The sequence below is a fragment of the Muntiacus reevesi genome, chromosome 6 (assembly GCF_963930625.1).
Source record: "Muntiacus reevesi chromosome 6, mMunRee1.1, whole genome shotgun sequence".
In the NCBI taxonomy this organism is placed as follows: domain Eukaryota; kingdom Metazoa; phylum Chordata; class Mammalia; order Artiodactyla; family Cervidae; genus Muntiacus; species Muntiacus reevesi.
This window is the reverse complement of record NC_089254.1, coordinates 99,585,630-99,606,562: the sequence shown is the minus strand read 5'-3', so window position 1 is coordinate 99,606,562 and position 20,933 is coordinate 99,585,630. Positions and strand designations below refer to the sequence as shown.

Below are 20,933 nucleotides of genomic sequence, written 5' to 3'. Positions count from 1 at the left end.
ACTGCAGTGGGATGAACACATTGAGAACTCTAAGAATAAGGCCAGAAAAAGGAGGACAGAAGTACAGGTAGATTGTTAGGAAAATCATGCCAACGAAAAGTTCAGGTTGCAACTAGCTCAAATGGCTGAGGACAATATACCATCTGGCATATCATGTAAGGACAGAGAAATCTCTAACAACTTGGAGTAGGAATTAAGTAGGCAACAAAAAATGAAACAGTTGGAAACTTAAAATTACTAACTGAGGCCAATTCCTGAATTCCTCTTATGCATTCCAATATACTTAGCACTTAACACATTATCTCTGATCACCATGATAGTCTTAGAAGGAGTAATAGCTTTGATTTGGAAAAGCTTTGTGAAAGTAAGCAATTTATATCAATCAGCAATTTGAACAAAAGAATCCCAATATTTCATTGCATTGGACAAAAAAAAAGGTGTTTTACATGTCAGATACTAAAATTTCTTGATCACTCAGTATTTTATATAAAAATTAGCAGATTTTAGATCAAAATCAGTTTACTCTATCATGGATTAATGAAACTTGATATGTGGAGAATATATTTGTGGAACAATAAACAAGTGTCTTTTGGGTGTGCTTGAGAATAAAAGCATGTGCTCACGAATATATGCATGGCCTAGAGAATGCATTCAGGGACATGCATAAAATCTCTCAGCCAAAATCCTCAAGAATTTCACTATTGCATTTCCCTGTAAGAAAGGAAAATGTATTGGAAGGAAAATATATTTTAAAAAAAAACAATCCAACCACTTATGAAATCCTTGATATTTGTAATATGAATTATAAAATTCAGATAAACCCATATTCTGAAATTACACTGACCTATGGGTGGCCTCAGCAAACCTCAGAAAATTTTGATTTCACAGATCTTTTAAGTAGGTAATGGAAACATTGACTATAACACCCATACACACATACATACTCTCTCTCTCTCTCACTCACTCACTCACCCAGGAGACATTTGGTCACTAGAAGAATTACTAAATCTTCTAACTAATTTCAGCCAATTATTGCTCAGTTATGTGGTTCACATCACGCCCAAACAGACTCCTAGTAGTTGTTGTTCCTCATACCCACTTGTCTTCTGTGTTCTTAGGATAAAACAGGCAGTATTTTAACAGAAGTATCTTAGTTGGTAGGACTACACTTCTTGAGACCAGCATCCATGTTTTCAATGTTATATAAACACTTGTTCGTGAGCTGGGAATAAGCAAAGAAGTAGTTAAAGAAACTAGAGAAATGTCAACACGAAGGAGTCATCAATGATTTCTTTTGACACTACACTCAAGCCTAGATCCTAGGAAAAATTGGGACTAAGATACAGAATGTGGTTTCCATGGATCAGCTGGGATGTAGGGAGGGTGTCAATGGAGTTGCGAATCAGCTTATGTAGAAATAACGTTCTTGATCCATGGAATGTGGCTGTAGATGTCAATGAAGACAGCAGAAAGATCTGTCGGAAAACATCCAGTTGTCCAAGACATAATTCCTTGTAATTTATCGCCACATGTGGCTGGTGCACCTGTGGTCACCTGCCAGACAGAACAGAGGGGATCAGAACTTCCTTCCCACCTGGAAATTTGTCAACTCTTGAACAAAAGCAAAGGCCATTATATCTGCCATGCAAAAGGGCCTGGGATGCAATAGTGTGAAAGCTGCTTTCCACTGCATTAACCACCCCTACCTCCTAGTCATCCCTGGACATAAATTTCAAAATGGTAGCTGGAAGACAGCCTCACACTCCTCAACAATCTATTTCTCTCATCTCTCACATAAGATGGAGGAGGAGACAGACTCATCATTCTTCAGCCCTTTACTGTCTGAGCTCTCAGTCTGTCTGCAAAATATAGACCCTTATGAAGGATGAGAGGTAACAGAGACACAAAGACAAAGAGAAAGAATAGAAACTGAGCTTATGGGCAAATGAAATGAGAAAGGTTACCTGGCATTCTTCTGTGTTTTTTCTTAAGCGTCCCACACAGAACAAGTCTTCAAAAGACTTTTTATGCAGTAATGTTCTGCAGACTGAATCAATACTCAGTTCAGTCATGAAGCTCTGCAGGTAACCTCTTGTATTCCCTAAACATAATAAATAAAGGAGGCTTTCAGTCATATTTGCATTTTCATAAGGTATTTTGCCTCCCTCTCCTTCAGGGCTTCTTTTCAGTTAGAATGGACTGCAGAGAAAGAACTGAAGGAATAGATCATGGATTAAACATGTCCTTCTGTTTATTTATCATCTTTGAAAGATGATCAGCATCAAGGTGTGGTGCCAACCAAGATACTCCAAACAATATCTGAATCCAAGCTCATCAAATCCAAACCATCACGAAGTTTATGATTTTGGACAACTAGTTAACTTCCCTGAGTCTTGGTTTCCTCATTTATAAGATATAAATCCTAAGAAAACTGATCTACATGATATATGATGATGACTGAATAATACATATAAGATGCTTAGTGCCTGGGACATAATTAGTGTTCAACAAATGGTAGCATCTATCATTGTTGTAAGTGATAACTATATCACTGATAGGCAGGTAAAGGAAAAATATGATTTGCATCAATTTGCAAATAAAGATTCAGAGAAGTTAAAGGATCTGTCAGTAATCATATAATAAGTGGTAGAACCAAAACTCAAACATAAATCCCTGAGCTTCAGCCCTCTGCAGTGTGTACCAACATGATACATACATGCAACACATTGATTTAGGATTTGATTCCCGAAGTCCTAAAGGAGATGACCCTTTCTATTCTAAAGAGCTGACACCATTGCTCTATTTCTACTGTTACAATTGAATGCTTAAAAATTAGTTCCAATTCCTTCCCCTGACTCCTCAGAGATCCTGAAGATGTGAACATATCCAAGAAAACAGCTAACTATTCTTTGTTGACAGTCACTCACCAAAAGATCTTTTTTCCTCCATCCAAGTGTAAACCAAGTAATCTGAAATGTCACTTGCATTGGAAACAGGCAACTGAAACATGCTGGTAGAGAAGAAGGTGAGAGGTACAGACAACTTTATCAGCATAAGATCATTTTTAGGAGAAGTGAAAGTGAAATTTGGGTGAACAACGATCTCCTCATAAGGCAGAATCTCCCCAATAAACTCTTGAAAAGTTATGGCTCCACCAGTTAAGATAACCTGGAGATCTCTGGAAAATGGAGAGAAAAAAGGTTGATATTATCTACTACCACATATCACAAGGCTAATCTCTCTTTCTTTCTATCTCCCTCACACACACACAGTCACGTGCACTTTCCTTCCATAGTAATCCATTTAACCTCCTCTCCTATTTGTCCATCTGAACCTTTATGCATAACTACCACTTGTGGTCATGTAGGTTGTCTGCCATAAAATGTAGTGGGTTGCCATTGTTGTTTTTCAGTTGCTCAGTCATGTCCGACTCTTTGCAATCCCAAGCACTGCAGCATGCCAGGTTTCCCTACCCTTCACTGTCTCCCAGAGTTTGCTCCAACTCATGTCTATTGAGTTGATGATGCCATACAACCATCTCATCTTCTGTCACCCCCTTCTCCTGCCCTCAGTCTTTCCCAGCATCAGGGTCTTTTCCAGTGAGTCAGCTCTTTGCATTAGGTGGCCAAAGTATTGGAACTTCAGCATTAGTCCTTCTCAGGAATATTCAGGGTTGATTTCCTTTAGGATTGACTGGTTTGATCTCCTTGCTGTCCAAGGGACTCTCAAGAGTCTTCTCCAACACCACAGTTTGAAAGCATCAATCTTTCAGCACGCAGCCTTCTTTATGGTTGCCATTAACCCAGACTATAATGTGAATGGTGCCTCCAGGACTTAAGGCATACAATAGCTCGGTCTCCAATTTTAGCATATTTCTAGGGAGAAGCTTCAATCTGACACCCAGAAATAGCTGAGAGAAGTGCACAAGTGGATAGTCAAGTCTTCTCTGAAAGTAGTTTCTGTTAAGTGGACTTCTTTGGGTGTTGGGGGTAAACAGGAAATATGAGATTGCACAAATGAAATAATTAACAGCTTAGAGAATTGAATTATTTTAAAACTAGGGAGGATCATCCAAATATACTATGCTCTACTCATCTCAACCAAAAATTCACTGAATTAACAGGGTTTTCTGATGGTCCTTTACAAGAATAAGAGTCAAAAATACTGGATGTTCCACTGAGATCCAGTTGAAATTCACTCACTAACATGGCTCAAGATTCTTCAGAACAGGACACTTCTCTGAGGTCCCTGAGTCTCCCACTCAGGGGTCTCTCCAACCATAACAGTGAAATAAATACCATATTAGTACTGAACACCACTTTTCTGTTGCAATCCCAAGTGCTAAATTTGTCTCCTAACAGCAGTATAATTTGTCTCAATCTATTCTTGTCACTCTGTTGGGAGTTTATAAGATAAAACTGTGGTGCTGGAGAAGACTCTTGAGAGTGCCTTAGACTGCAAGGAGATCAAACTAGTCAATCCTAAAGGAAATCAATCCTGAATATCCATTGGAAGGGCTGATGCTGAAGATGGAGCTCCAATACTTTGGCCACCTGACACAAAGAGTCAAGTCACTGGAAAAGACCCTTGTGCTGGGAAAGACTAAATGCAAAAGGAGAAGGGGGCAGCAGAGGATGGATGGTTAGATAGCATCACTGACTCAACAGACATGGAGTTTGAGCAAACTCCAGAAGATAGTGAAGGATATGGGAGCTTGGCATGCTGCAGTCCATGGGATTGCAAAGAGTCAGACACAACTTTGCAACTGAACCACAACAGCATTGTAAGCTATACTTATAATTTAGAAGTCTACTTAAATTGAAGAAAATTCATAAGTAAATGTGATTCTTGGGCAAATTATGGCTAGTGAAGTTCAGCTTAAAACAACTCTATGGCATGGAGGAGGGCTTTCCTGATGGCTCAGTGGTAAAGAATCCGTCTGACAATGCAGGAGACACCAGTGTGATCCCTGGTCCAGGAAGATGGCACATGCTGTGGGACAGCTGAGCCTCTGCACCACAACTACAGTGCTCTAGAGCCCATGCTCCACAAGGAGAAACCCATGCACTACAGCGGAGTAGCCCCCATTCACTGCAACCAGAGAAAGCCCACTGCAGCAACGAAGACGCAGCACAGCCAAAAATAAAATAGTGCTTCAGAAAACTAAACTATGGTGAAAAAGTACCAGAATAGTAGGTGCCTCTGAGAAATATGAGTGGAAAGTAACTGAGAAGGAGTACAGGATGAACATTGGGATATTGTTTAACTTAAGACTTTATTAAATTAAAATTTGAAAAGTGAAAGTGAAAGTCAGTCGTGTCTGACTCTTTGCGACCCCATGGACTATACAGTCCATGGAATTCTCAGGCCAGAATACTAGAGTGGGTAGCCGTTCCCTTCTCCAGGGGATCTTCCCAACCCAGGGATGGAACCCACGTGTCCCGCGTTGCAAGTGGATTCTTTACCAGCTGAGCCACCAGGGAAGCCATTAAAATTTACAAAGTAATAACAGAAAGAATAGAAAAATTAATTAAATTTAATTAATTAAATTAATTTAATTTAATTAATTAATTAATTAATTAATTTTAATTAAAAATTAAAAAGTTATCTAAATTACTAACCTAAGAAGAAAGCAAAAGTATTTTTAGCCAAATAAAATACAGTAGAAATTCAAAACAGGTAAAAAGTAAATATAAACATAGCAATAACCAAAATAACCACAAATGGCCTAAACTCACCAATTAAAAGACAAATTATAGTATTACATTTTTTTAAGTCCTGCTATATATAAATTAAGATACATGCTTAAATCAAAAGGATACAGAAAGGTGGGAAAGAAAAGATGTAAACATGATATACCAGGACAACAATAACCAAAAGAAAATCAGGGGTGGTGTATTAAAAGCTGACAAAAATAGGTTTTAAGATAAAACATATTAACCGTATGAGAGAAAGAAACGACATATAATAACAGGTTTAATTTTACCAGGAATGTACCAAGTACCTAAATTTATAAACATACCTAAATTTATAGATACCAAATAAAATAGTCTAAAATATATTTTTAAAAACAAAAATAAAAATAAATTCATAGAACTATTTTGACCAGTCTACTAACACAAAGGAATAACTTCAACACAATCCTCTCATTTCCTGGTATCAAGCAAAAAAAAAAAAAAATTAGAAAGGATATAGAAGATTTTAATTAAATAGTTTAAAAGTTTGGTATACTGGATATACTGAACATACATAAAACCTTCACCCATAAAATTAGAGAGTACACTTTCTTTCAAGCACACAAGAAACATTTATAAAAACTGACTCCATACTAGTCCCAAAACTAAGTCTCAATGATTTTCAAAGAATCAGTATCACACAGATCACATTCTCAGACCACAAAAGAGTACTGTCTGTCTGTTAATCCAAAACTCCTCATTTATCCCTCCTTACCTTTCCCTTTTGGTAACCATAAGTTTGTTTTCTATGTCTGTGGATCTATTTCTGTTTTTTATATAAGTTCATTTGTATCATTTTTTAGATTCCACAATAAGTGATATCATATGATCTTTGTCTTTGTCTGACTTACTTCACTTAGTATGATAATCTCTAGTTCCATCCATGTTGCTGCAAATGGCATTATTTCATTCTTTTTATGGCTGAGTAATATTCCATTTTATATCGATATACACATCTTCATTATCTATTCATCTGTCATTGGACATTTAGGTTGCTTCCATATCTTGGTTATTGTACAATAAATAATGCTGCTATGAATAATGGGGTGCATATATCTTTTAGAATTAGAGTTTCTGTCTTTTGGATATATGCCCAGGAGTAGGACTGCTAGGTCATAGGGTAACTCTACTTTTAATCTTTTAAGGAACCTCCATGCTGCTTTCTATTATGGCTGCACCAATTCACATCCCCATCAACCAACAGTGAAGGAAGTTTCCCTTATCAAAACATTTTTTTAATTTGGAAAAATTTAGAAAACTCACTCCCAAAATTCTAAACTTACAAATGGAAGATTCAATCAAGTGGAAATTTTATTTTATTCCTTTTTATTGAAGTATAGTTGATTTACAACATTATATTAGTTTCAAGTGTACAAGATAGTGATTCAGTATTTTTACAGATTATTCTCCATTCATAGTCATTATAAGATAATGGCTGTACTTCCCTATTCTATATAATATATCCTTGTTGCATATGTATTTCAAACACAGTAGTCTGTATCTGTTAATCCCATACCCCTAATTTTCCCCTTCCTCCATCTGTTTCCCCTCTGGTAAATCTCAGCTTGTTTTCTATATCTGGGAGTCTGTTTCCGTTTTGCATATACACTCATTTGTATCATTTTTTAGATTCCACATTTAAGTGAAATCATATCGTATTTGTCTCTCTCTAACTTATTTGACTAAGCATAATATTCTCTAGGTCCATCCATGTTGCTGCAAATGGCAGAATTCCTTTTGTTTATGGCTCAGTAACTTCTCATTGAATATATATATGTGGAGATAAATATATATATATCTCACAACTTCTTTATTCATTCAACTGTTGATGGACGCTTGGGTTGCTTCCATATCTTGGCTACTGTAAATCATGCTTCTATGAACATCGGGGGTGCATGTATCTTTTTTAATTACTGTTTTCATATTTTCTGGATATTTGACCAGGAGTGGAACTGCTGGATCATGTTACAGTTTTATTTTTAGATTTTTGAGAAACTCCATAATGTTTTCCAGACTGGCACACCAATTTAAATTCCCACGAATAGTGTGTATGAGTTCTCTTCTCTCCACATCCTCTCCAACATTTGTTATTTGTACATTTTTTCATGATTACCATTCTGACAGGTATGAGGTGATATCTCATTGTGGTTTTGATTTGCATTTCATTAATAATTAGTGATACTACTGTTCGACTAATAATAAAAAGTCAAAGCACTTCCAAGCAAATCCCAATAGAATTTTTCATAGAATGCAACAAGTTGATTTTTAAATTTATGTAAAAGAATTCCTAAGCATTCCTGATGAAGAATAAGATGGCTGGCCAACCACATCACACATCAAAAATTATGATAAAGTCATAATTATTAAGGCACTGTGGTCTATAATAAATAAACCAATGGAACAACAATGACAGCCCAGAAACAGACCCATGTACAAATGGAAATTTGATAAATGACAAACAGATACTGTAGATCAGTGGGGAAAGAAGAGACTACTTAACAAATGATATTTGGATATTTCGCTTAATATGTTAAAAAAAAATAAAATTGGATCCCTACTTCACACCATTCACAAAAATCAATTCCAAATTATACAAAAAATTTAAATATGAAAATCAAAGCTTTAAAATCTTTAGAAGTAAAGGTAAAGGAATACCTTTCTGCTTATGATCATAAAAGATATTTTTAACTAGGCACAATGATCAACAACCACAAATAAAGACTGATAATTCAAGTTTTAAATTTAATTATACTGAAGTTAAGGACTCTTTTTACATTAATGAATCACTTATTTTTTCATTGAAAGCTTGCATGCTCTATATGTTTGAATATATGTCTTAAACATTAGTTGCAAAGTACCATTTGGGTTTTTAACTTATTTATATATATATATCATTTATTATTTATAAATATTTATTTATTTATATATTTTCTCTCTCTCTTTTTTTTTGACGTTAAGAACTCTTATGCATGAAAATACACCATAGAGAGAAGACAAAGCCACAGAGTGGAAGATATTTTCAATATGTATAACTGACAAACGAGTAATATCTAGAGCACTTATAGAAATCCTATGAAGCAGTATTTTTACAATACACAAAATGTTCAAAAGACAAAAAAGATTATTTCCCAAAAGATACATTATCGTCAGGAGAAGGAAGAGGAGGATGGGGAGGGAGGATGTTGATCATCACTACTAGTAAAAGTAACACAATTAAGATAACTGACACTTAATCAGCAAAAAAATTAAAGAGCTTGACAATACCCAATGTTGGAAGAACTCATAAATTGCTGGAGGGTATGTAAAAGTAAACATTTGTAAGCTCTACAACCAAGAAATTCCACTCGCTATTATATATTCTATTTATATACCAAGAGGTGTACTCACGGATATAAACCAATATGTTGTGATACCAATACATATATAGATACAGAATATATCTCACAGATACATATACAAGAATAAGTTCTAAGGTACATCATATGTTTACAGTAACACTTCAAAATAGCAGAAAGCTAGAAATAACTGAAACATCTATCAAGAAAAGAATGAACCAAACTCTGTGACATTCACATTGAAAAATTATACAGCAATGAAAAATTAAATACAGCCACATCTAACAGTTTTGGGTGAATCTTAAAACTGTTAAGAACAATGTGCAGGTTTATTTTTACGTGTATATGAAATATTGTACTATACCATAAACTGTTTCCTTTCTGGACATGTTAAACATAAGAATGTGTAGTTAAATTTTACCTGTATGCTTGAGCTCCCCTTTACCATCGAAACATTCAGACTTCCTGACTAGCACAAGTTTTATAGAATTTCCACAGGAGTGTTGAGCCCCAGCCTGGAAGCCTTAATAGAGTAGAACATTGCCCACCACTTACGGTAAGAAGCAGTGTGCTGCCGTTATCACCCACTGAGGAGCAATCAGAGTCCCCATACAGGACTTGTAACTGGATTTCAGATATAATAAATAGAAAAGATTGCTTAGGTCTGCAACATCTTCAATAAAAACTGAAATAACACCTGAAACACACAAACAGAAGAATCACTGGGATATAACCCAGCTGATTAAAGGGAACTGGCATGGTTATACAGATTTTAAGATACCAGTGTCAGATAGTATCAGTATTTACCACATTAATCACTTAGCCTACCTTATGGTACTAAGTTCCATACTTAGTACAAACACTGTACTAAGCACTTTGCTATTGTTGCTTAGTTGCTCAGTGATGTCCAACTCTTTTGTGACCCCATGGACTGTAGCCCACCAGGCTCCTCTGTCCATGGGATTTCCCAGGCAAGAACACTGGAATGGGCTGCCATTTCCTTCTGAAGAGAAGCAGGGAGATCATATAGAGGAGAAGGACATACACAGGATTTGGAATCAGATAGACTGAAGTCAGAATCCTTGAATCAACCATCATTTACTAGTTATATGACTTTAAGTAAATTTCCTAAGGTTAAATTCTTACTTTGTAAAATAATATAAAATGCATCCACTCCACCTTTTTATTTCCTGTGAAAATTTTAAAATATCTATTTTTAAAGTATCTAAAGTGCAATCTCAAAAATGACAGAATGATCTTTGTTTATTTCCAAGGCAAACCATTCAATATCACAGTAACCCAAGTCTATGCCCTAACCAGTAACGCTGAAGAAGCTGAAGCTGAACAGTTCTATGAAGACCTACAAGACCTTCTAGACAAACACCCAAAAAAGATTTCCTGTTCATTATAGGGGACTGGAATGCAAAAGTAGGAAGTCAAGAAACACCTGGAGTAACAGGCAAATTTGGCCTTGGAGTACAGAATGAAGCAGGGCAAAGGCTAATAGAGTTCTGCCAAGAGAATGCACTGGTCATAGAAAACACCCTCTTCCAACAACACAAGAGAAGACTCTACACATGGACATCACCAGATGGTCAACACCAAAATCAGATTGATTATGTTCTTTGCAGTCAAAGATGGAGAAGCTCTATACAGTCAGCAAAAACAAGACCAGGAGCTGACTGTAACTCAGATCATGAACTCCTTATTGCCAAATTCAGACTTAAACTGAAGAAAGTAGGGAAAACCACTAGACCATTCAGGTATGACCTAAATCAAATCCCTTATGACTATACAGTGGAAGTGAGAAATAGATTTAAGGGACTAGATCTGATAGAGTGCCTGATGAACTATGGACAGAGGTTCGTGACATTGTGCAGGAGACAGGAATTAAGACCATCCCCAAGGAAAAGAAATGCAAAAAAGAAAAATGGCTATCTGGGGAGGTCTTATAAATAGCTGTGAAAAGAAGAGAAGCCAAAAGCAAAGGAGAAAAGGAAAGATATTCCCATTTGAATGCAGAGTTCCAAAGAATAGCAAGGAGAGATAAGAAAGCCTTCCTCAGTCATCAGTGCAAAGAAATAGAAGAAAACAATTGAATGGGAAATACTAGAGATTTCTTCAAGAAAATTAGAGATACCAAGGGAACATTTCATGCAAAGATGGGCTCAATAAAGGACAGAAATGGTATGGACCTAACAGAAGCAGAAGATATTAAAAAGAGGTGGCAAGAATACACAGAAGAACTGTACAAAAAAGATCTTCATGACCCAGATAATCACAGTGGTGTGATCACACACTTAGAGCCAGATATCCTGGAATGTGACGTCAAGTGGGCCTTAGGAAGCATCACTATGAACAGAGCTAGTGGAGGTGATGGAACTCCAGTTGAGCTCAAAGTGCTGCACTCAATATGCAAGCAAATTTGGAAAACTCAGCAGTGGCCACAGGACTGTAAAGGGTCAGTTTTCATTCCAACCGCAAAGAAAAGCAATACCAAAGAATGCTCAAACTACCACACAATTGCACTCATCTCACAAGCTAGTAAAGTAATGCTCAAAATTCTCCAAGCAAGGCTTCAGCAATACATGAACTGTGAACTTTTGGATGTTCAAGCTGGTTTTAGAAAAGGCAGAGGAACCAGAGATCAAATTGCCAACATCTGTTGGACTATCGAAAAAGCAAGAAGAGTTCTAGAAAAACATCTATTTCTGCTTTATTGACTATGCCAAAGCCTTTGACTGTGTGGATCACCACAAACTGTGGAAAATTCTGAAAGAGATGGGAATACCAGACCACCTGACCTGCCTCTTGAGAAACCTGTATGCAGGTCAAGAAGCAACAGTTAGAAAAGGACATGGAACAACAGGTTGGTTCCAAATAGGAAAAGGAGTATGTCAAGACTGTATATTGTCACCCTGCTTATTTAACTTATATACAGAGTACATCATGAGAAACGCTGGGTTGGAGGAAGCACAGCTGGAATCAAGATTGCTGGGAGAAATAGCAATAACTTCAGATATGCAAATGACACCACCGTTATGGCAGAAAGTGAAGAAGAACTAAAGAGAACTTTCACCTCTTGATGAACGTGAAAGAGGAGAGTGAAAAAGTTGGCTTAAAGCTCAACACTCAGAAAACTAAGCTCATGGCATCCGGTCCCATCACTTCTTTACAAATAGATGGGGAAACAGTGGAAACTGGCTGACTTTTATCTTTTTGGGCTCTAAAATCACTGCAGATGGTGATTGCAGCCATGAAATTAAAAGACGCTTACTCCTTGGAAGGAAAGTTATGACCAACCTAGACAGCATATTAAAAAGCAGAGCCATTACTTCATCAACAAAGGTCTGTCTAGTCAAAGCTATGGTTTTTCCAGTGGTCATGTATGGATGTAAGAGTTGGACTATAAAGAAAGCTGAGCACCAAAGAATTGATGCTTTTGAACTGTGGTGTTGAAGACAATTCTTGAGAGTCCCTTGGACTGCAAGGAGATCCAACCAGTCCATCCTAAAGGAAATCAGTCCTGGGTATTCATTGGAAGGACTGATATTGAAGCTGAAACTCCAATACTTTGGCTACCTGATACGAAGAGCTGACTCATTTGAAAAGACCCTGATGCTGGGAAAGATTGAGGGCAGGAGGAGAAGGGGACGACGGAGGATGAGATGGTTGGATGGCATCACCGACTCAATGGACATGGGTCTAGGTAAACTCCAGGAGTTGGTGATGGACAGGGAGGCCTGGCGTGCTGCAGTTCATGGGGTTGCAAAGAGTCGGACACGACTGAATGACTGAACTGAACTGCAGGTGCTTAGTGGGATTTCCCAGGTGGTTCAGTGGTAAAGAATCCACCTGCCAATGTAAGTGTCCCTTACATTGGTTCAGTTCCTGGTTCAGGAAGATCCCCTGGAGAAGGAAATGGCAACCTACTCCAATTTTTCACTTTTCACTTCATGGTACTCAAGTTCCATACTACACAAACACTGTACTAAGCACTTTGTCATTGTTGTTTAGTCACTCAGTCGTGTCTGACTCTTTAGAGATCCCATGGACTGTAGCCCACAAGGCCTCTCTGTCTATGGGATTTCCCAGGCAAGAATACTACAGTGGGTTACCATTTCCTCCTCCAGGGTATCTTCCCAAACCAGGGACTGAAACCACCTGTGAAGCCCCACTAAGCACTTTAAGTACTTTTAAAAAAAAAAAATTTTTTTTTTTTAATTTTCACAGGAAACAAAAAGATAGAGTAGATACATTTTATATTATTTTACAAAGTAAGAACTTAACCTTAGGAAATATACTTAAAAGTCATACTAGTAAAGGATGGTTTGTTCAAGGATCCCAATTTCAGTCTGATTCCAAATCCCATGTACATCCTTCTCCTCCACACAATCTCCCACTTTTCTTCACCCTGTCTGCAGTTTTCCAGGATGACTCAGCTCATCTCCAATCTCCCAAAGGCTTAAGACTTCCCAGTTCTCTCCACAGTCATAGTCATGCAGCCTGTCCTGCAGCCCCTGACTGTTTCTACTAGCACACTGCAGGGATGCTCAGAGACCAGTCATTGTGACTCCAACAGCAATAAGTTCATTAGTTAATCAAAATTAAAATTATAATTCTGGCATGAAAATATAGGGAGAGATATTCTGAACAGATGGGCACTTAAATATAGGACAGTACTTATTCTCTGAAAACAGATTATCTGGATTCAAATCCTAGCTCTATCCTTACCAGTAGTAGAAACTTGTACAAATTAGGTAGATCTCTATATCTTAATCTCCTTATTTGTACACTGAAATCATAAACAAACTTCTCTCCTAAGGTTGCTGTGAAAATTGAATGCATTAATGTATGTAAATAGCTTGAAAGAATGCTTGGCATATAATGCATAGAATGTGTGTTCCATAAATGTTATTTTATACTATGGCAGTTTCAAGAATATTTTTACACTGATAAATGGCAAACTAATACTCAGAAAAAGATAGAGACAAAGCCTCTCCATTACTTACCAAATAACTAAACATTGGATACTGACTGATATCACCCTGTTTTTTTGTGTTATTGCTACTTCTTTATCAATGACAGCTCCAGCCCTAATTTAATTCTCCTACCTACTAATTAAAAATTTGAAGAACCCAATTAGGGTTAGGGTACCCCAATTAGAGTCAGAATGTTCCTTCTTGACAACACCAAGTTCTGAACTGACTCCATTTCTCTAACTCCATCTTCCGAATTATCCATCAAACCCTTTAAGACGCCCCTCCCAATTTCCCTTTACTGGGACACGTGAGGTTCTCTGGAGTGTGTTGTCCCTGCTGCATAAAGCTAAATAAACCTCACTTTAAAAAATTCTTGGTGTTTTTCTTGGTGGCATTTGGTTAGTGGGTTCAACAAGTTAGGTCAAATATTGCTTTCTCCAGTTCAGGAAAGGAGACAGGAAAATATAAAACTATTACTTTTTTAAAAAAATCTATGTTCCAACTGGGGTTTCTCTTGCTATATCAATTTATATTTCTGGGTCTATGGGTTTTCATCTAATAAGTAGTAAAAGAACAATGATTTATACTATATCCCCAAGCATTCAGCATAATGCCCAGCACATGGTATAAACTCAATACATATGTATTATACAAATAAATTAATGACTGCTCACTTTGGCAGCATATATACAAATGAATTAATGAGAGATTAGAGTAAAACTCACTTTGCATGAAAGGGGCCACTGGAAGGCTCTGAAATTAATGCAAGGGTTTTATGGATTCATATATAAAGCAAGAATCATCACTAAAAGCTAATATTATGTATATAGACATGTGTAGTTCTGTCCAAATATATACATGTGTGCATTTTTTAAATCGGTTGAATACTATTGGTTTCTGCCATGCATGCATGAATGCATGCTAAGTTGTTTCAGTAATGTCGGACTCTTTGCGACCCCATGGACTGTTGCCCACCAGGCTCCTCTGTCCATGGGATTCTCCAGGCAAGAATACTGCAGTGCGTTGCCATTTCCTACTCCAGGGCATCTTCCCAACCCAGAGATTAGACCCGTGTCTCTTGCATCTCCTGCATTGGCAGGTGGATTCTTTAGTAGCGCCACCTGCTTCACAACTTTTTTTAGCATAAGAACTCCTTTTAGTCTTAAAATATTTTGAATCTTTTTACGATGTTAATGTTATTGTTCAGTCACTAAGTCGTGTCTGACTCTTTGCAACCCCATAGACTGAAGCACCCCAGGTTTCCCTGTCCTTCACTGTCTCCCGGAGTTTGCTCAGATTCATGGTCGTTGAGTCGGTAATAATATCTAACCATCTTATCCTTTAGTCTTTCCCAGCATCAGGGTCTTTTCCACTGAGTCAGCTCTTCACATCAGGTGGCCAAAATATTGGAGCTTCAGTTTCAGCATCAGTCCTTCCAATGACTATTTCGGGTTGATTTCCTTTAGGATTGACTGGTTTGATCTCCTTGCAGTCCAAGGGACTCTGAAGATATATGATGTTAATACATCATGTTTTATTAATAAGACTAAGAGGGGTTCTTATGGTCAAAAGGTTGCAAACCACTGGCATAGGCAATGTTCTCATTCCTTCTTACTCTAAGCTCTTCCAGCACGTAAATCTAAGTCTTATTTAACTCCCACAATCTATCCCTGAATCTAGACCATCTCTTGTTAGCATGAATGCTTAGTCATGTCTGACTCTTTGCAACCCCATGAACTGTAGCCCACCACACTTCTCTGTCCACCAAATTTTCTAGGCAAAAATACTGGAGTGAGTTGCCATTTCCTACTCCAGGGGATCTTCTTGACCCAGGGATCAAACCCACATCTTCCAATTCTCCTGCATCATCAGGTGGATTCTTTACCACTGTGCCACCCGGAAGCCCAAAAGGACCATAAAGGAATACTATAAACAACTCTATGCCTACAAACATGAAAACCTAGATGAATTCTGTCTAAGATATACTCTGCCAAAACACAAACAAGAAGAAATAGACAATCTAAATGTGTCTATATCTATTAAAGATACCGATTAAACAATAACCTTCCAAAAGAGAAAGCACTGGGCCCAGATGAGTTGACTCACAAATTCTACCAAACATTTAAGTAAGAAATTACACCAATTCTCTGCAATCTTTTTCAGAAGATAGAAGCAGAGGGAATATTTCCTAAATTATTCTATGAGGCCAGAATTATCTTGATACCAAAAACAAAGCCATTACAAGAAAACTACAAAAAAAAAAAAAAAAAAAAAAAAACCTTCTCATGATCAAAAATCCTCAACAAAACATTAGTCAAATCTAATTCAACTATGTATAAAAAAAATTATACATGCTCTAAGACCATGTGGGATTTCTGCTGTGTATGCAGGACTGGTTCAGCATTTGAAAATCAATTAGGAGCTTCTTTCCTGTTTTCTTCTAGGAATGTCAAAGCTTCGGGTCTTTTGTTTAAGTATTTAATTCATTTTGGTTTAATTTTTGTGAGTGGTGTAAGACAGGTTTTCCATTTCAGTTTTCTGCATGTGGTTAGTCAGTTTTCCCAACACCATTTATTAAAGAAAAATAGAGTGTTCTTGTCTCCTTTGTCAAATATCAACTGATTGAATACATAAGTGTTTATTTCTAGGCTCTCTATTCTGTTTCATTGTTCTATGTTTTTATTTTTATGCCAATACCACAATGTTCTAATTATTATAGTTTTGAGGTATAGTTTGAGGTGTGATGCTTTTGGCTTTGTTCTCAGGATTGCTTTGGTTATTTGAGGTCTTTTGTGATTCCATATAAATTTTAAGGCTGCTCTTTTATTTCTGTGAAAAATGTCATTGGAATTTTGATGGAGATCTCATTGAATCTATAGATGGTTTTGGGTAGTGTGGAAATTTTAACATTAATTCTTCCAATCCATGAACATGAGATATCTCAATTTTGTTTATGTCTTCTTTAATTTCTTTCTTCAAAGTCTTATAGTTTTCATTGTACAGATCTTTCACTTCCTTTGCTAAATTTATTCCTAGGTATTTTATTGTTTTTGATGCTACTGTAAATGGGATACCATAAAATTCCTAGAAGGAAACATAGGGAAGAAACTCCTTAACATGGGTCTTAACAATTTTTTTTATTACGACAGTAACAATACAAGCAACAAAAGCAAAAATCAACAAATGATAGTACACCAAACTACAAAGCTTCTGCACCGCCTGTAGAGAAAACGACTGGTAGATGACATATTTCCCAAACTTCCCCGGTTCTGACCCATCAGCTCTCCCTCCCAACAGAGCTCTACAGCCTTATCTCCTAGCTGAGGCCCAATCAAACGAGAGAGAGATGCTTTCAGTCACTCACCAGTTATCATCAGCAAGGTTAATAGGATACACTTCATGGTGATGCCTGAATCTTGTCCTGAGGATAAGGTTGTAGTGGAAACAGGCACAAAGCAGGAACAGAACTTATAACCCACTCAGGGATTCTCAACAGCAGGATTAAGTGCAAATGAAAGAACTGGGATGTGGATTCTATAAGTCTGTCATTTAGAGACTGCTTCTTCCAGTCTTGATCCTTAGTGAAAAAGGATTCATCAGTTACACCTGCCAACTCTCTCAGTCATTTAGCACGAAAATCCTAGCAGTCTAACTGATAGCTCCCCTATGAGAAGATGAGTTTCAGGGGTCTGAGCTTTATCCCTTATCTAAGGAAGTAAGAACCGAGTGAACCTTCTGTGGTATTAAAATTCATCCCAAGTTCTTTCCCTAGCTTCTCAGTTCTTTTCACCAGTTCCTTGCCCACGAAGTTTAACTAGCAGCCCTCCCTCTACATATCCCATTGACCCTCTGCTTTCTGGGCTACTCTGACGAAGCAGAGCTATGTCCCCACCCTCTCTGTGACACGGACTCCCTTCTCCTTTATTCATGTCACACTCAGCCCACCCCTCCTCAGAACCGCTTCACTTGTACCGGTTGTATTCACAAATACCATTTGAAGAAAAGTTCTCAACCAACACCAGTGCTAGAGGCCCCCGTCAGATCTCCAAATCTGTTCCTACTACACTGCCCTCTGGGACAGCAGCACTGTTCCTACTACGGGCCCTCTGGACAGTACTCTTGTTCACTCACTCTCTCCTTTCTCTGTGGCTGCCTTATTTAAAAGGATTTTTTGGCAGCAAATACAAGTGTGAGTGAAAGTCACTCAGTCGTGTTCCTACTCTTTGTGACCCCATAGACTATAGAGTCCATGGAATTCTCCAGGCCAGAATACTGAAGTGGGCAGCCTTTCCCTTCTCCAGGGGATCTTTCCAACCTAAGGATTGAACCCAGGTCTCCCAAATTGCAGGCAGATTCTTTACCAGCTGAGCCCCAAGGGAAGCCCAAGAATACTGGAGTGAGTAGCCTATCCCTTCTCCAGCAGATATTTCCAACCCAGGAATTGAACCAGGGTCTCCGGCATTGCAAGCGGATTCTTTACCAACTGAGCTATGAGGGAAGCCCAAATACAACAAGGATATTACTTAAATAGAAAATCTTGTTAGATGGCAGAATGAAACAATAATAGATTTAGAGTCGCTTTAAACCTTAGATATGAGGCCTTAGATAGATATTAGGAATGAGGCCATGGACAGGTATATCTCCATGTATATATATGTATGGAATCTATAATAACTCTAATAAAGAACTTAATGATAAGAAATTTACAAACACAAGGAAATGTTGAATATCATACATATACCTACATACTCATAGGATTCTAAAGTTATCTTGCACAAAGAGAAACTTTAAGAACACTGTCAATATCAGATATCAATATCTCAAAACAAAAAGGGGAAAAAATGAAATTGGCAAACAAAAGGAAACATTCAAGGGCTAATGTATCATTAAAAAAAGTTATTTATTGAAACAAGAAAATTAACACTTGAAAGTAGTTTTGTAGGCCTGCAAATAAGTGTGTGGGGTGGGCAGGCAGGAGTGGGTGGCAAAGAGGGGATGAGAAGAGATGAAATGAGGTGATGTCAAGGGATCTCCCTAAACCATGCTAGGGGTCATTCTACAGTCAGTAGGGAACTACTCAAGAGTTTTAAGAAAGAGTCTAATACTCTCTCACCTACAGTTTAGGAAAGATGTCTGAGTAAAACAATGTTAAGTCGAGCAATAGTAGGCAGGCACATGCATTAGTTCATGTGAGTCAAGATTATGGCCTGGAGTAGGGTGACAGCAGTGAGAATGGAAAGACATGGATGGATTTAAGAGATTTAGGTAAGCAGGATGGACTTTGGGATTGACAGGTCAGAAAAAGAGAAAAAATTTAAAGTGAAAGGTAGAGTTGTTTCCTAAAAGGAGGAAAACAGGCAGAAGACTGAATTTGAAAAGCTAGAGGAATAAGGAGTTTAGCTTGACAGGCTAAATTTCAGGAGCTGAGAGGAGATGCAAACAGTGGTCCCCAGGAAGCGGTCGTGTATGCGTGACCAGAGCTCTGGGCTACAGATAGCAATGTGAAGCTCCTCAGCAGGCAGCAGACCCCAGTGCCAGCTTCTCCCGAAAATCTGCTTTTCTGCTCTCAGTCCTCACATCCCCAGACAAACTCCCTTCCTGGCCCAGAATCTTCCCAAAAGAACCAGGAAAAACCACCTGGCAGAAAAGTCTCTCTCTTTCTCAAATATTTAAACTTTATCTAATAATCCCACCCCCACCACAGAAAACCTTCCACAACTCCATCTTGTCCAGGAATCTCAAGTGTATTTCACAAACGAGCCCTAGTCTCAGTGTGGCTGTGTTCACTGTGAGGTTTAGGAAAGCATGTGCCATGTTAACGTTTTAAAACTGATTTGTTTTTGGTGGCGCAGGGTCTTCGCTGCCATGCGCGGACCATCTCCAGTTGTGGCAAGCGGGGGATGCTCTTCCTCGTGGTGACCAGGCTTCTCACTGCAGTGGCTTCTCTTGCTGCAGACACAGGCTCCAGGCACGCAGGCTTCTGTCGTTGCGGCCTGCGGGCTCTAGAGCTCAGGCTCAGTAGCTGTGGCGCAGGGGCTCAGCTGCACCAACGCACATGGGATCTTCCCAGAGCAGGGATTGACCCCGTCTCCCCTGCACTGGCAGGCAGATTCTTAACCACTGGACCATGAGAGAAGTCCCCGTGTTAACTTTTCATTCCACACTTCAGGAAATTTGTGAGAGGGACTGTATAGTTTTCCAGGATTCATGAATGCTGGCTAATGAGCTGAAGCTTGGAGGATGTGGCTAAAAAGTGGTGGGTATACAGTAATAAAATATAGATACTGTACTTCTAGTTTTTCCAGCCATGTGTGATTTTTAGAAAATCATTTAAATTCTTTGTTTTGGTCCTGTCACTACAGATCAGGAGAAAAGAAAGAATGATAGCAGCCCTGCCTCATCTTTCCAGGGTTGTTGTGACACTGGAATAAGACTATGAGTTTAGGAAATTTTCAGGAGTAAGAATGATACAAAGCTTACTTAATTTTGTATCTCAGACTAACCTGACATAAAATCACCACTAACCATGTCTATAAAGAACTTTGCTCAGTGACTGGGATGCAGCAAAGGCTCACAGGACGTTGGCTGTTAGCATCCAGGCTCTTTGTGTTCCCAGTTATCCAAGGATGACACGGCAGTGTGTTATTGGCAGGCCAATCTCTTCATTAGGTAAAAAGCACTTAGAGGTCCTGCCAACCATTCCATAGATCTCAGATCTAATGTAATCTAGAATGTAAATCATTCCCTGATTGTCAAAATGACTGCTCAATGAATGCTTTACATTTCTCCATTTCCTTAGCTCAGACCTGCTGATCACAACAACCAGGCCAAGCTGGTGATGACGGCGGAGTGATGAAATAGTGACCCCAGGGAAAGATGAA

The 20,933-nt window shown here is 38.1% G+C and overlaps 1 protein-coding gene across 1 annotated transcript; it reads right to left on the bottom strand.

The window, feature by feature from the left end:
• Positions 1-1,269: 1,269 nt before the first annotated feature.
• Positions 1,270-19,866, bottom strand: LOC136170349 (serine protease 58-like). The gene is made up of 6 exons (XM_065938502.1): positions 19,810-19,866; positions 17,417-17,519; positions 9,626-9,767; positions 2,928-3,178; positions 1,965-2,101; positions 1,270-1,554 (listed from the first exon to the last, which is right to left on the bottom strand). Exons 1-6 carry the CDS (start codon positions 19,864-19,866, stop codon positions 1,408-1,410), a joined length of 837 nt encoding a protein of 278 aa, XP_065794574.1. The 3' UTR covers positions 1,270-1,407.
• Between the last annotated feature and the right edge of the window lie 1,067 nt (positions 19,867-20,933).